This window comes from Oncorhynchus keta, chromosome 9 (assembly GCF_023373465.1).
Source record: "Oncorhynchus keta strain PuntledgeMale-10-30-2019 chromosome 9, Oket_V2, whole genome shotgun sequence".
Classification (NCBI taxonomy): Eukaryota; Metazoa; Chordata; class Actinopteri; order Salmoniformes; family Salmonidae; genus Oncorhynchus; species Oncorhynchus keta.
The window spans coordinates 36,581,107-36,595,221 of NC_068429.1; the positions used below are offsets into that span (position 1 = coordinate 36,581,107).

Genomic DNA, 14,115 nt, shown 5'->3' on the forward strand with positions numbered 1-14,115 from the left:
AACATGAACGTGGATGTGATTGAAGATTATTCTAAATTCGGGTTCCGTACCATTATTATTCGTGCCACCCTGATGGTCCGAGGGGAATTATTTTTTTTATTTTTTTTTAATCCAAGAGGGTGAATACTTATTTGTAGGCTAATCATTTCTGCTTTATTGAGGAACATTTTACTTTTAACCCTAACCCGGTTTATTTAGATTTGATTTGAAAATGTAAAATACATAAACATGTTACATCCGGCAACATATACTTTCAATTACTATTTATTACTTTTAAACACAAATAGATTAGTTGAAAAGCACACTGTAAGGCTTGGAGCAAATGAGCCCAAAAATATCCACAACACAAAAATAAACATGAACATGCTGCTGTCTTTTCCTCAGACAATGGAATTTGATAAATATACTCTCCTCTTTGGTGCACCGGTTGTATGTGCTTGTCTGATACAACATGAGGATTTCATAAAAGGTAGCTTTATGGTCATGTAGGCTATTTGTTTACTGAAAGCTACACAAATCTGGTGACCTACGACACTTGATAATCTAAAAGGAATTAAATCAAATTCGTGTTTAGATTCAGCATTTATTTTAACTATTGAACCCTGTGCCATCAATTCCAAGTGGACAGCATTCTGTATTTTGTTCCAAGTCTGCCACAAGAGGGAGCACTGCTGATGCAAGTGAAAATAAGAATGAATTATAAAGTAATTTTGTTTTTTGTTTAAATAGACATTCTTTATAGAAACAAATGACAGGTTATGTGAATATTTACAGAAGGTAAAAGTCAATAACATTTTCAGGTAGGAAACATGGTTACATCTAAGACGAACTATCAAAAGGAGAACATCTATTTTCTGTTTTACCTGTTGATAAATGTGTAATAAAGAACAATGTAATGCATTACACAACATAAAAAATATACAAATTCATAAATTCTACGTCTGTACAGGGAAATCTTACAAACATGAAAAAACATCATATATTACTATCAAATAACATTATCCAACATCAGTTATTCAACTTATTCAACAGTTCCTATGCTGACTCACTACTTAAACTTCTGATTTATTAACAAATAATCTACAATATACAATTTTGACTTAGAGCTTTTTCATTTTAAAAAGCGAGACATTTCATCAAGTTGAGTGTGTAATGTTTATTTAAAAGGATCCCAGTCTTGTCGCTTTTTTCTAAGAGACTTCCATGCTACTGTGCCTCCACCTCCACCTCTTTGGCTTTGCAGGATGGGGTGGGGTCCTCAGATGGTGGGGCACTAGTGGGCGTGGTCTTTCGAGGAGTGGCAGGTCTGCCAGGGGTTGTGGTGGTGGTGGAGGTGGGCACCAGAGGGGGTGGGGCACTAAGAGTGACAGTCTGTGGAGTCCTGTTCAGATGGCCACTGTGTGGAGCTGAGGGGCTGAGCCTAGGGTACATCACCCCACCTAGAGAGGACACAAAGGTGGGTGTGTGGGCTAGGTGGCCCTCCATGGGAGAGCCCTGGAGCTGGTGCAGCCTTGCCCTCTCCTCTGCCTGCCGGTGCCTGTCCTGTAAGTACTGCTGTGGGTGGGGGTGTTGCTCCCGCTGTCTGTGGCCTCTCTCAGGGTCATAGGTCAAATGTACCTGCTGGCTCTGCAGGTACAGCCCTCTGTAGGGGTCTCGAAGTGGGTCCCAGTGGCCTGAAAGGTGAGGGGACAAATGGTGGTTTCGACCTGCGGCTAGTGTACTGACCCCCATGAAGGGCTGGATACGGGCTCGCTCCATTGCACTGAGGCTACTCACTGGGTGCACGGGACTCATGGAGAGGGGTAGAGAGTGAGGTAGATGACTGCTCTGAAGCATGCCTGCGGTGGGGAAGTGGTTGTGCCTTGAGGGGTATGGAGCCTGAGAGTGGCCTGGTGGGAGTAAGAGGGTACACTCCGGTGGCCCAGCCATAACCTCTGGCTCATCTCTGCGCTCCTGCTTTATCTTTAAAAGTCCCTTCAGAGTTTGTGTGTTCTCGTTGGATTGGTGGTTCTTCACTGTGATGTATGGGGTTGAAGATCCTCTATCCTGCACCTCCAGCGCTGGAGAGGAGCTCTGCTTCACCTGGACTCTCCCAAGAGAGCTGCCCTCCCTCTCAGCCTGGGGTCCCTGATCTGGGCTGCTCCTCTTCCTCCCTGGGCTGCCGCTGCCAATCAGGTTACTAATCTGAAAGCCTGAGGATGTGTGGGTGGACTGATGGCTTCTTTCCAGAGTATTCCTATAGAGAGGACATAATATTATTATATCACAACTTTTGAAGACCTTTATGGATAGGAAATGTGATTTCCACAGTAAGGCTGTCACTGACCCGTCTCTCTCCGACTCCTCCTTGGTAGCAGAGTGATCCCTTTTCTTAGCTTCCCTTTCCCTCTCGCTGCTATGGACCGTGGGCTTGCGGTCCAAATCAGCAGGCCTGGACAGTGCTGGAGGTGTGGGGAAGGAGGGGGGCGTTCGGTGCAGGCGGTTACAGGATTCCTGAGGGGGGTTGACAAAACCTGACAACCCATGGCTCTGCCTTCCACCAAACAGGCTGCCTGGGCCTGAGAGAGGAAGGGTTGATGTATATTCAATCAAATCAATCAATTTTCTAATTTAGTTAAAACAGTAGGTTGTCTTTGGTTGAGGTCAATTATTTAAGAGCGAAAACTTACCAATAGAAGAGGCACCCAGGCCGCCAAATGCATTAGTTGCCAGTTGTCTAAGGTTTCCATAGTGACTGGCTCGTCCAAATGGATCTGAGGAACATCACAAGAATGGCTCCTCTTAATGTCTATTCTAAAACTGGTTGTTTGGATCCTGGATGCTGATGCTATCATGTCGGGCCGAACAATGCCGTTTACCTGTGACTGTATTCATAATACAGCACTGCCTCTTGTGCCTTATTGCTTAATTGTCTTGGACTTTAAACATAATTATTTAGACGTTGCACCAGCAGCCTATGGCACTTACCAGTGAGGTGGCTAGCAGGTAAATAGTGGACGTGATGAGTGGCGGCGCTGAATGGTGATGCAGACAAATGACCTGTAGGGGGTGAAGGTACAGTAGTGAGTGAATCAACCACACTGACGAAGGCTGTTGCCAAAATGAGTCTTTTTGTTGACCTCTGCTGCTGCTAAAATACAGTAAAACTGCAAAAAAAATAGCTGTTTTCCTTCTTTTCACTATGCATTCTTTTACTCAGCACCAAAGACTGTTAGTCTATAGACTTGAGTTGCACGCCAATTTATTTTTCTATGAATCAACCACAGTCACATTGACATAAAGGGATATAAAGTAAACATGTCATCTCTACAGTAAGCAACCAACACAGTTGCTCCCAAGGCCGTACAAAATCATCATAACTGCACGTAGATCCTCATTTAACACCCACAATAATGAATATGAAAATGGGCTGGCTAACCTGAGGAGGACAGGAGAGGTCGGGCCAGGTCATGGCCATAGGACAGTCCAGGAGGAAGACCCGGAGCAGCTGGCCGACTAAACAGGTCCAGCTTCACCCCGCTCATATTCAGCTTATGTGGATCAAAGCGCATGTGCTGTTAAAGATAGACAGATAAAATGGGGAGGAGAGAGATTGACAGAGGAGGTGAGAGAGAGAAGATTAAAAGCTCAATAGAGATTGAGAGGTGAGTTGCTGAGACTGAGGAGGATACAGAAAGCATAACTTCACTGATTATTGTAAGTTAGAATTTCACGGCAAGGTCTCCACTTGTTGCATCCGGTGCATGTCACAAATAAAGTTTGATCTGATTTGGATTTGATTTGTACCGCTATTTGAAACTTTCGCTCCACTGAGTGAAATAAAGGAACACATCTGAAGTACCTTCATCCTCTGCTGGTGGTGTTGAATCTGCCAGGCGATCTGGGCATGCATTGCACACCATTTTCCAGCCTTCTGCTAGAATAAATAAAAGGAAAATAATTTGATTAGTCTTAAACCTGAGGGCTAGAATTCTGTCAACAAGCTTACATAAGGCTGGCGAATGGCATATACCCGTAGGCCCTTTGGTAGGAGATTGTGAGGAACTTCTCCTGGCCGTGTCACCACTTCCATAGGATTAGACTAGGGAGAGATGGGAAGTCACGTGTTTAGACTGAGAACAGCATGTGTGTGTGGGGGGTTAACACTGGGTAATGAAAGAGAGACAGACAGACTGAGGGAGTCAGTGATGTGTTATGGACCTTGGGCTGGAAGGCTCCTTGCAGAGAGCTGAAGGGCCCTGGGGGTCCTGAGTGGGGGTGCAGGGCTGACATGCCAGGCATCGCTGGGGGGTAGGGGGGGAAGAACTGGGCAAGACCACACAGGTTAAGGTGAGAATAAATGAAGTATGACTTTAGGGTAAACAAAATAACTTTGTACGCTCAGAGAAGATCTGTGACTGTACTGCTGAGGTAGTATGGAGTAAATCAAATAACTGAGAATCACATTATAATAAAACATAATTCATTTGAAAAGTAATCCAAAATAACATATCCCCATCTTTCTGAAAGCAGTACTTTCACTTACATTTTTATGTCTTATGTAGGGGTTTTCCAGTTTAGCTGGGTACTTTTCCAACTGAAAGACAAAAAATATTGTAAGTAACATTAACAATATTAGACAAAGAAGAAACATCAATGTAAAAATGCTACAAATGATTGTTTTTGAGCATTTTTTCATCTTCAAGTCCTGATCTAGTGCTGACATCTACGCAGCTAAACCAGCTCATTGACTGGTTAACAGATGCATGTACACACTTCGGATGGCTATGTTCAGAGTTTCCATATCTCGGCTGCTTAAACCCAACTGAAACCCTGCCAATGCTGGCAAAAGCGTCCATGAGCAATTACCCACGATCAAAAGCACTCTAATGACCTCATTCCTTCTGCTGCGGCACAGTCATTTATCCTGACAGCAGGGCTTTGAGTGTGTCAAAACAGCCATGAGATCCATTTCCACTGGCTTTACTGAGCTGTCAGTGGAACAGCCAGCCATTTCAGGGCTCGTACATTTTTTTCCAGTATGATGAAATATTTCAAAATGTTCCCTGGTGGGTGGAAAAAAGTTTTAAACGGCTGAAAGCTAAAATGTGTCTCTCAGGGACTGTATCTGATATTTCTGTTATGTTGAGATACTGTAATAAAGAGTTTGATATTTGAGATGTGAAACTAACACAAGGTTTTCCCCAGAGTAAAGGAGGCGGCTGCTGAGCCTGAGGCTACACTATTAAGGAGATTGAGTTCAGAAAACAGCAAAAACAAAGCACAGCGTTATCTCTCTCTCGTTTCTGGGTGACCTAAAATGTTCCTCACAATGAATATGGATTTTGATAACATTAAAGAGTAAAACTGTTGGTGAAAACCATACCAGATGTTTTAGGCTTAGTTATAGTGAAACACGTCAATTCTGGTCTTCATTTTGACAGTTCGTTGTAGTAAATCTAGCTATTTTTGTCCACTAGAGGTTCAACTCCACCATTCAAACGGTGATGTAGAAGCACCTCGAGAAGGTTCCTCTACGTCATCTCAAGGGAGGGGTTCGGTATGAAATACACTCCCTTCTAGATGTGCTGGGTGGTACCACCTCAAGGTTTACTGGAAAAGCAAGATGCTCCCTACTGACGTTATACAAAATTCAAAAGGCAATAATGCACTTTTCCGCATATGACCAAATTCAAAGTGTTGTGCTTCACAGTTCCATTCCTCCTTTTACGAAGGAAAAAAACACAAGTAGGCTATGAGGATTATATGTTTATATTCGTAGCTACATCCATCATAACAAGAAATAGATGACAATGGTGGTCATGTCAACTCGTTGTGTTTTTCCCCAGCTGCTATGAATGATTGGTGGCGCAGTCCACTAAGACAGTAGACTCAATTACTGCGATTTCTTATCCCACATGAATCAAATCTTCTATTTACTATTTTCATCCCGTGCCCACACACTTCTAATTCCGAAAAGTGAAAGCATACCTGTGAGAAGGGTCCCCCTGGTAGTAGTTGTAGGTTTTTATACAGTACCCAAGACCAATCTGAGTTCATTTGACCATTGGAAAAAGAGCTACTGCGTAAACACTGCAATGCAGGTTGGATTGAATTGAGCACCTAATCTTCAATTTAAAGGTGATGATTGCACTATTCTTCCCAACAGAATAACGCAATAAATGTCAGTCTACATTTCAACTATTTTCTTTTGCACCCCATGGGGGATTAGAATTTACACGGAAAGTGGCAATAGATGTCAGGAACTTGGCGCCTTACCACTGTAAGCCAACTGTCCAAAGTCGTATTTGCTCATGATGCACATCATTTTATTATCAGAGTGTGCTAGCGGACTTCTGGTAAGTATGCATTAGTGAAAAAGTGTTGGGATCAGGTACAACTATGTTCACCGACCCCCAAAATGAATAATTATGAGCAATTCCCCCCACCCACAACTTCTCACCTGAATGCATATTTTTTGGGCAAAAGCTGAAATTGGGGTTGAGAGTTACCCTTTAACCTCACATGAAGCCGTTTGTGGTGGCCATGTACTGGACTTACATTTAGGTCAGCTGTGCGACCCATATTTGGGGTTGTAGAGAGGATGCCTGGTGGAGGAGGCAAACCACTGGGGTAGGATAAGAAGGTGAGTTGGTGCTGGTGTTGATGTTGGTGCTGGTGTGTGTGCTGGTGGAACTCTGTCCTCAGCAGAGGTGGCCTCGAGCCAGTCCCTCTCTCTGCAGTCTGCGCCAGGAAACGGTTGTTCAGTTCTTGGCGAAGCAGGTCGTGCTCTGTTGTGGGTGAGAGGTTAAAGGTCATACTCTATGACAAAAACTGCTCTTTCTCACCCACAACCCGTATCCCCAGCAACACCTGTTGTACACTAAACACCAATCTATCTCCTATACGGCTCCTTCAATATCCATCTCCTGTACTGTTCAAGCCTCTTACCTGAGTAGCCTGCTTCAGTGGAGTGTCCTACGATGCCATTGGTTGGTAATCCCAGAGGGCTTGTGAACATGGCCGGGCGGCGATGCCCGTGAACTGGCAGGAAGAAGTGGGGTGCGGGCAACTCCGAGACGGACAGGGGGAGGACCGGCAAGGGAGAAGAATGGCGCCCGAGGTGGAGGGATGGCGGGAGGGTTCGCTTGTGGGATCTCTCTATGCTGCTGCTGTAGGGAGAAAGGCAAGGTTGTAAATAAATATCACCTCATCTAGGATATCAGTATTATGAAATGGTTTGAACAAGTACAGTCAATGCCATGTCCTACCTGTTGTGGAGACCAATGTACAGGGGATGACCCTGGTGATGTGACAATGGTTCTCTCTTGACCTGGGATAGGCCTGACCCTGGCAGAGTTGGGGTGGTCGTGTTGCGAGGGGACGTCCTCTCCTTCTTCACACATACAGCAGGAAGTGGGCTGGTGGTACGGGTGCTGGTGAGAGGGGCTGCAGGGGCAGGGCTGCCAGCAGGCTGAGAGCCAGGGGCGGGACTGGCAGCAGGCAGATCGAGGGGTGTGTCGCTGCTCTGCTCCTGGCTGCGTTGTAGACCTGACACTGTGGCAGAGCTGCACACCTTCGTCTCGTCCCTCTCATCAACGCCTATGTCTATGAGCAACCAGAGAGCCTTTGTTACCAACCACAGTTTGACAGAGCTGACGGAATCATTTAAAGCTGCAATATGTAACTTTTTTGGGCGAAACGACCAAATTCACATAGAAATGTTGTTATAGATCTGTCATTCTCATTGAAAGAAAGTCTATGTTCGCTATTTCTATGCTTCCGGTTCTTAAGTTTCATTTTTGTGTCTTTTACATTCGGTTTTGTACTCTGGTAGTAGTTTTTTCTTCTTCAAACAGCTGAAAATACAATATTCTTGGTTATATTCTTGCTTGTTTGTTTTGTCACATAAACTGAAATTAGGCAAACTATAAAAATGTTAGAAACCAGGAAATGGTAAACTGATTTCTGCATAGTGCATCTTTAATATTCTTTCTCACATCAGATAAATACTGAAACTTAATATACACTATATATACAAAAGTATGTGGACACCCCTTCAGCTTAGTGGATTTGGCTATTTCAGCCACACCTGTTGCTGACCTGTTGCTGTCCCAGTCAACTGTTAAGTGGAAACGTCTAGAAGCAACAACGGCTCCGCCGCAGAGTGGTAGGTCACACAAGCTCACAGAACGGGACCGCCAAATGCTGAAGTGCGTAAAAATCTTCTGTCCTCGGTTGCAACACTGACTACCAAGTTCCAAACTGCCTCTTGAAGCATTGTCATCAAAAGAACTGTTCTTCGGCAGCTTCATGAAATGGGTTTTCATGGCCGAGCAGCCGCACACAAGCCTGAGATCACCGTGTGCAATGCCAAGCGTCGGCTGGAGTGGTGTAAAGCTTGCCGTCATTGGACTCTAGAGCAGTGGAAACGCTTTCTCAGGAGTGATGAATCACGCTTCACCATCTGGCAGTCCGACGGACGAATCTGGGTTTTGCAGATGCCAGGAGAACGCTACCTGCCCCAATGCATAGTGCCAACTGTAAAGTTTGGTGGAGGTGGAATAATGATCTGGGGCTGTAGATAGCGACACTACACTATTTACCTAGAGAGTTTTCATCTGTATTTTTCATAGCTGTCTACATACCACCACAGACCGACGCTGGCACTAATACCACACTCAATGAGCTGTATAGGCAAACATGAAAACGCTCATCCAGTAAGAATTCAAGCAGGAAGCCCCAGTGACTCGGTCAATATAAAAGTGGTCAGATGTAGCAGATGCTAAGCTACAGGACTGTTTTGCTAGCACAGACTGGAATATGTTCCGGGATTCTTCCGATGGCATTGAGGAGTACACCACATCAGTCACTGGCTTCATCAATAAGGCCATCATTAAGTTTGCCGATGACACAACAGTGGTAGGCCTGATCACTGAGAACGACGACACAGCCTATAGGGAGGTCAGTGACCTGGCCATGTGGTGCCACGACAACGTGATCAAGACAAAGGAAATGATTGTGGACTACAGGAAAAGGATGACAGAGAACACCCCCATTCTCATCGACGAGCTGCAGTGGAGCAGGTTGAGAGCGTCAAGTTCCTTGATGTCCACATTACCAACAAACTAACATGGTCCAAGCACACCAAGACAGTCGTGAAGAGGGCACAACAAAACCTATTCCCCCTCAGGAGACTGAAAAGATTTGGCATGGGTCCTCAGAAGGTTCAACATCCGGGTTGCATCCCTGCCTGGTATGGCAACTGCTCGGCCTTCGACCGCAGGGCACTACAGATGGTAGTGCGTACGGCCCAGTACATCACTGGGGCCAAGCTTCCTGCCATCTAGGACCTTTATACCAGGCGGTGTCAGAAGAAGGCCCTAAAAATTGTCAAAGACTCCAGCCACCCTAGTCATAGACTGTTCTCTCTGTTACCGCATGGCAAGTGGTACAGGAGCGCCAAGTCTAGGTCCAAGAGGCTTCTAAACAGCTTCTACCCCAAAGCCATAAGACTCCTGAACATCTAATCAAATGGCTCCCCAGACTATTTGCATTGCCTGCCCCCCACTTTTACACTGCTGCTACTCTGTTATTATCTATGCATAGTCACCTTAATAACTCTACCTACATGTACATATTACCTTAATTACATCGACTAACCAGTGCCCCCGCACATTGACTCTGTACTGGTACCCCTGTATATAACTGCCTCTCTCCCCCCCCGCAGCTCAAACCTTCTCCAACTCATTCCTGATTCCTGCCTCTCAACCCTCCTCCTCCCTTTCTGCATCCTTTGACCTCCCCGAGCGGGAAATGGAGGAAAACTCGCCTCCCCTGCGGACCTGGCATCCTTCGCTCCCTCCTCTCTACATTTTCCTCCTCTGTCTCTGCTGCTAAAGCCACTGCATCTGCCTCTAACCCTAGGGAAGCTCTTTGCCACCTTCTCTCCCTCCTGAATCCAGATGACTTTGAAAAAGAAGGTCGATATTGTTATTTTACTGCTGCTCTTTAATTATTTGTTATTTTTATTTCTTATATATATATATATACATTTTTTTGTCTCCTCACCACTGCATTGTTGGTTAGGGCTTGTAAGTAAGCATTTCACTCTAAGGTCTACTACACCTGTTGTATTTGGCGCATGTGACAAATAACATTAGATTTTCCATGGTTTGGGCTAAATCCCTTACATTTACATTACATTTAAGTCATTTAGCAGACGCTCTTATCCAGAGCGACTTACAAATTGGTGCATTCACCTTATGACATCCAGTGGAACAGTCACTTTACAATAGTGCATCTAAATCTTAAAAGGGGGGTGAGAAGGATTACTTATCCTATCCTAGATATTCCTTAAAGAGGTGGGGTTTCAGGTGTCTCCGGAAGGTGGTGATTGACTCCGCTGTCCCTTAGTTCCATTAAAGGGAAATCTTAACGCTACAGCATGCAAAAGGCATTCTAGACGATTCTGTGCTTCCAACTTTCTAGATGTGCTTCAACTTTGTGGCAACAGTTTGGGGAAGGCCCTTTCCTGTTTCAGCATGACAATGCCCCCGTGCTCACTAATTCTCTTGTGGCTGAATGGAGGCAAGTCCCTGCAGCAATGTTCCAACATCTAGTGAAACGCCTTCCCAGAAGTGTGGAGGCTGTTATAGTAGCAAAGAGGGAACCAACTCCATAATGCCCATGATTTTGTAATGAGATGTTTGACGAGCAGGTGTCCACATACTTTTGGTCATGTGGTGTATGTGTTCATGTTTAGCTAAAACAACCTTCATTCATTGTGGTGAATAGCTCCTAATCTCTGTTGTCTGGTGATAAAAGCCGTAGTCCTGTGGCCTCCATGACTGAATACTAGGCCTACATCTAGAAACAACAATGAGGCTACTAATGAGCAGCTTCATAACAGCCATTGGGTTCATGTCTTGGGCAAATGAGCATGTTCATATTACAAAGTGCTCACAATTTGTTAGTTGCACCATTATATTTTCCATTCACAGCCAGACAGACAGTGTAATGACCATTAAATAATTCAACAAAGCCTATTTTCCCAGCACCAAACAACACTAGTCTCTACTCCCTGCAGTCTTTGAGCTCTGACAAAAACCGAGGGCTCTGGGGAGAGACTAGTGGTGTGTTTAGCATTCTTTGTGATCATAACATTCAATAGGCTGAAGTCCAGACGGCTCATTGGAAGACTCAATGAGATACCTCCAAAGCTAACAACAAATGCCCTCTCCAAAGCCCACCACAGGCAGCTTGGAGGTAGGGAGAGTTAAATAGAGACCTTCTAATCGCTTTCACAAGGCATATTAAACCCCTGGGCTCAGCTCTAAAAGGTTCTCACCGCCAGCCAGTGAGATTAGAGCATGCTTTATGCTGCCTGGCCCTGGATACGAGTCTCCGCTTGGCTCTTTCAGGCCAAATGAGGCCAAATGTGACCACGTTAGTTCTAATGAGCTTTGAGTTTGAGAAATCGTGGGTTGTGAAAAGAACACAATCAATCAAGCTGCCCATATAAGGTAACAACAACTCAGTCGGGTAAAGAATACTGAATGGGAAAAATACCATTCAGTGATGTTGCTTTGAGAGGCATTCTCTTGGGTGAAAATTGCACTTAATTGTTGAATTTAAGCTATAGTTAGATCACAATATGGTATTGCTAAGAGATGCTAAGGATGATAATAGGGAATATTGCAGTAGCTTACAAACTTGCTTGAGCCAGTAGTGTCATTGAGAATGACGTGTGACTCCAAACATCACTTCTTCCTAGCCCCAAATGAAGCAGCTAAGCCACTGAAAGTGGAGGATCAATCCAATTCATAGCTAAAAGATTGTGTAGAAGGCATTTATCAACTATTTCACACAACTCAACACATTCAAATGCACACACATCTCTGTCAAAACACTTGTGTCATTATTCTGTTTTACTTCAACATAAATCCCTCTAGCTCAGAGACTTTCCACAGGGTAGAGTGGCATTCAGTGTCAAACCACGTTGTGCAATTAAGAGTGTGTGGGTATCCTTAAACTACAATGGCCACAACACCTTGACAACAATTAGGTAATTATTGATAATTGTGTGGTTTGAATAAGGGATGTTGCCCTTATTCAAGTGAACAGAAATGGAATGTCAGAAAAAGCATATAAGAGCATGTCACTGAGACAAATATATCTATTCTGTTTAGCAACAGCTAAGCAAGGACAGAGAAGTCAAGTGCAAAGAAAATTGAGAGTGAAAATATTCTTACCATTAGTTGGCCTTAGTGTGAAGAGCTTTTCAGACTCAATCCCTGAAACCTGAGTAAAGATGAGAAAATAAAAAGGTTAAGATTTTGAGTCTGGTGCTGGAACTGTCGCCAAAAGTGATTGCTTTTCCATGGTAATCTTTAACAGCACTCGATCAACAGGACCATCCGGTATGCTGGCTCTTGCTCCACTCCCAGACTCGACGTCAGCGCCACACTCAGGGGGGTGTGTTCAAGTTCCCAATGAATGTATGGTCCCGTGGGGCTCAGTTGGTACAGCATGGCACTTGCAACGCCAGATTTGTGGATTCTATTCCTATGGGGGACCCGTGTGAAAAAGTATCCACTCACTACCACTGTAAATCGCTCTGGATGAGAGCGTTTGCTAAATGACTAAAATGGAAATGTAAAAGGACTGAAAATGAGATCAGAGGGAAAAAAAGGTGAGACATAACTCACTAACCTTGTCCAATGACATGAGAGGGAACGTTTTCTAAATGAAACTGAATGAGATTCAATCGAAACCATTCTAACTTCATGTAGTATGTGACAGCTCAATGAATGCATCTTTTTGACAGTATAATAAAAAGCATCACAACATAGATTACACATTAAGAGGCAATTAATGTAATCAGTCATTTCTTTCATGTTACGTAAATGCCCATGACATTTACCTTGTGAAAAACAAATTAGAAAGTGGATGACACAAATTAACTTAGTAGCTAAGTATCTTATTCTAATCCATAAATTACATTTAAAACAGTATGTTTCTAATTACATTGCTGAATATTGGCCAGATTCTCATACCAGGCAGCAGAGTCCACACACACACGCGCACACACAGCCTAAAACATTCAACCATTTTCACTTAAATAAGCTATGTAGTGATATTATATTTTATGTGCTCCTCTGTATTCCTCATCTTTAAGCATTCTGTCCTTTGTAAAGTGTCAATCATACAGATGCTGGGAAAGCGCATGGTTATACACTAATGACATCAAAAATACATCAAACTGACCAGATTCAATTGCTAAATCAAATTGTTGAACTCAGCGGAAATTCAGCTGTGGTAAACTATCATGAGGTTCCTTTCGTGTTGCAAATGTAAGTACCTTATTTCCAGATATTCCTGGAATCCATCAGTTGATTAACAACCTTGCAAAATGCTACATTACCATAATCTGGTTCATATGACCTCTGTCATGAGTTTAATTTAAGTTTTGGAGCCTCCATATTTAATAGGAGGTTGCTGACAAAAATAAATAGATCATATAGAGGAAATAACAGAGACTTGTTATGATAATCAGAAAGTCCTTACTTTCGTAAGTAGCCCTAATGATATTCACAGTGTAATCCGGTTAGCTTCAGCGCATTCCTTAGATCAAAATCCAATAATGCAATCAAAGAGACCTGGCATTATTAACATGTAGACATTTTTTTTAAAAAGAGTTAAATGAGTATAATGTCCGTAAGGCACACAGACTGAACCTCACACTCACAAACCAGTACCAAAACAAAAGTTAGAGTGTGTGGCCATTTACCCTCCTTGACGTCAACTATGTCCCAAAAATAGCCTGCTCAGGATGGAGGAGGACCACCACTGAGACCAAAGACACCCCACACACTGTTTACGCTGCCCTGACCTATTAAATAAAAAGGTCAGCCAAAAAACCTGACCCCATCACAACCCTGTCTGCCATTTGGAGGACCCCCCTCCCTCTACAATACAGCCTGGCCAGCTGACAGCCCCGATGGGAATACACCAATACATAACATGTAGAGGACTGATAAGTTAATAGTTCTGAGAAGTGGGAATGTTTATCTGACCTTGTCATCGATGTCACTCTCACTGTCACACTGCGGGAGAAAGGATGTGAAGCGCTGC

The 14,115-nt window shown here is 43.9% G+C and overlaps 1 protein-coding gene across 3 annotated transcripts in view; it reads right to left on the bottom strand.

Moving 5' to 3' along the window:
• Window positions 1-248: 248 nt before the first annotated feature.
• Window positions 249-14,115, bottom strand: part of LOC118387675 (autism susceptibility gene 2 protein-like) — a 35,878-nt gene continuing 22,011 nt past the window's right edge. Inside the window, exons 5-18 of one of the 3 annotated variants that reach the window (XM_052525782.1) lie at window positions 14,058-14,087; window positions 12,234-12,282; window positions 7,251-7,587; window positions 6,931-7,148; window positions 6,541-6,770; window positions 4,526-4,576; window positions 4,201-4,305; window positions 4,013-4,081; window positions 3,842-3,916; window positions 3,419-3,554; window positions 2,968-3,039; window positions 2,670-2,753; window positions 2,327-2,558; window positions 249-2,236 (exon numbers count right to left, since the gene is read on the bottom strand). In XM_052525782.1, coding sequence (XP_052381742.1) covers window positions 1,207-2,236; window positions 2,327-2,558; window positions 2,670-2,753; window positions 2,968-3,039; window positions 3,419-3,554; window positions 3,842-3,916; window positions 4,013-4,081; window positions 4,201-4,305; window positions 4,526-4,576; window positions 6,541-6,770; window positions 6,931-7,148; window positions 7,251-7,587; window positions 12,234-12,282; window positions 14,058-14,087 — 2,718 coding nt within the window. In that variant the 3' untranslated portion in view covers window positions 249-1,206. Of the gene's footprint in view, window positions 2,237-2,326; window positions 2,559-2,669; window positions 2,754-2,967; window positions 3,040-3,418; window positions 3,555-3,841; window positions 3,917-4,012; window positions 4,082-4,200; window positions 4,306-4,525; window positions 4,577-6,540; window positions 6,771-6,930; window positions 7,152-7,250; window positions 7,588-12,233; window positions 12,283-14,057; window positions 14,088-14,115 lie in introns of all 3 variants that reach the window. The other 2 variants (XM_052525781.1, XM_052525780.1) reach the window with 2 other exon arrangements.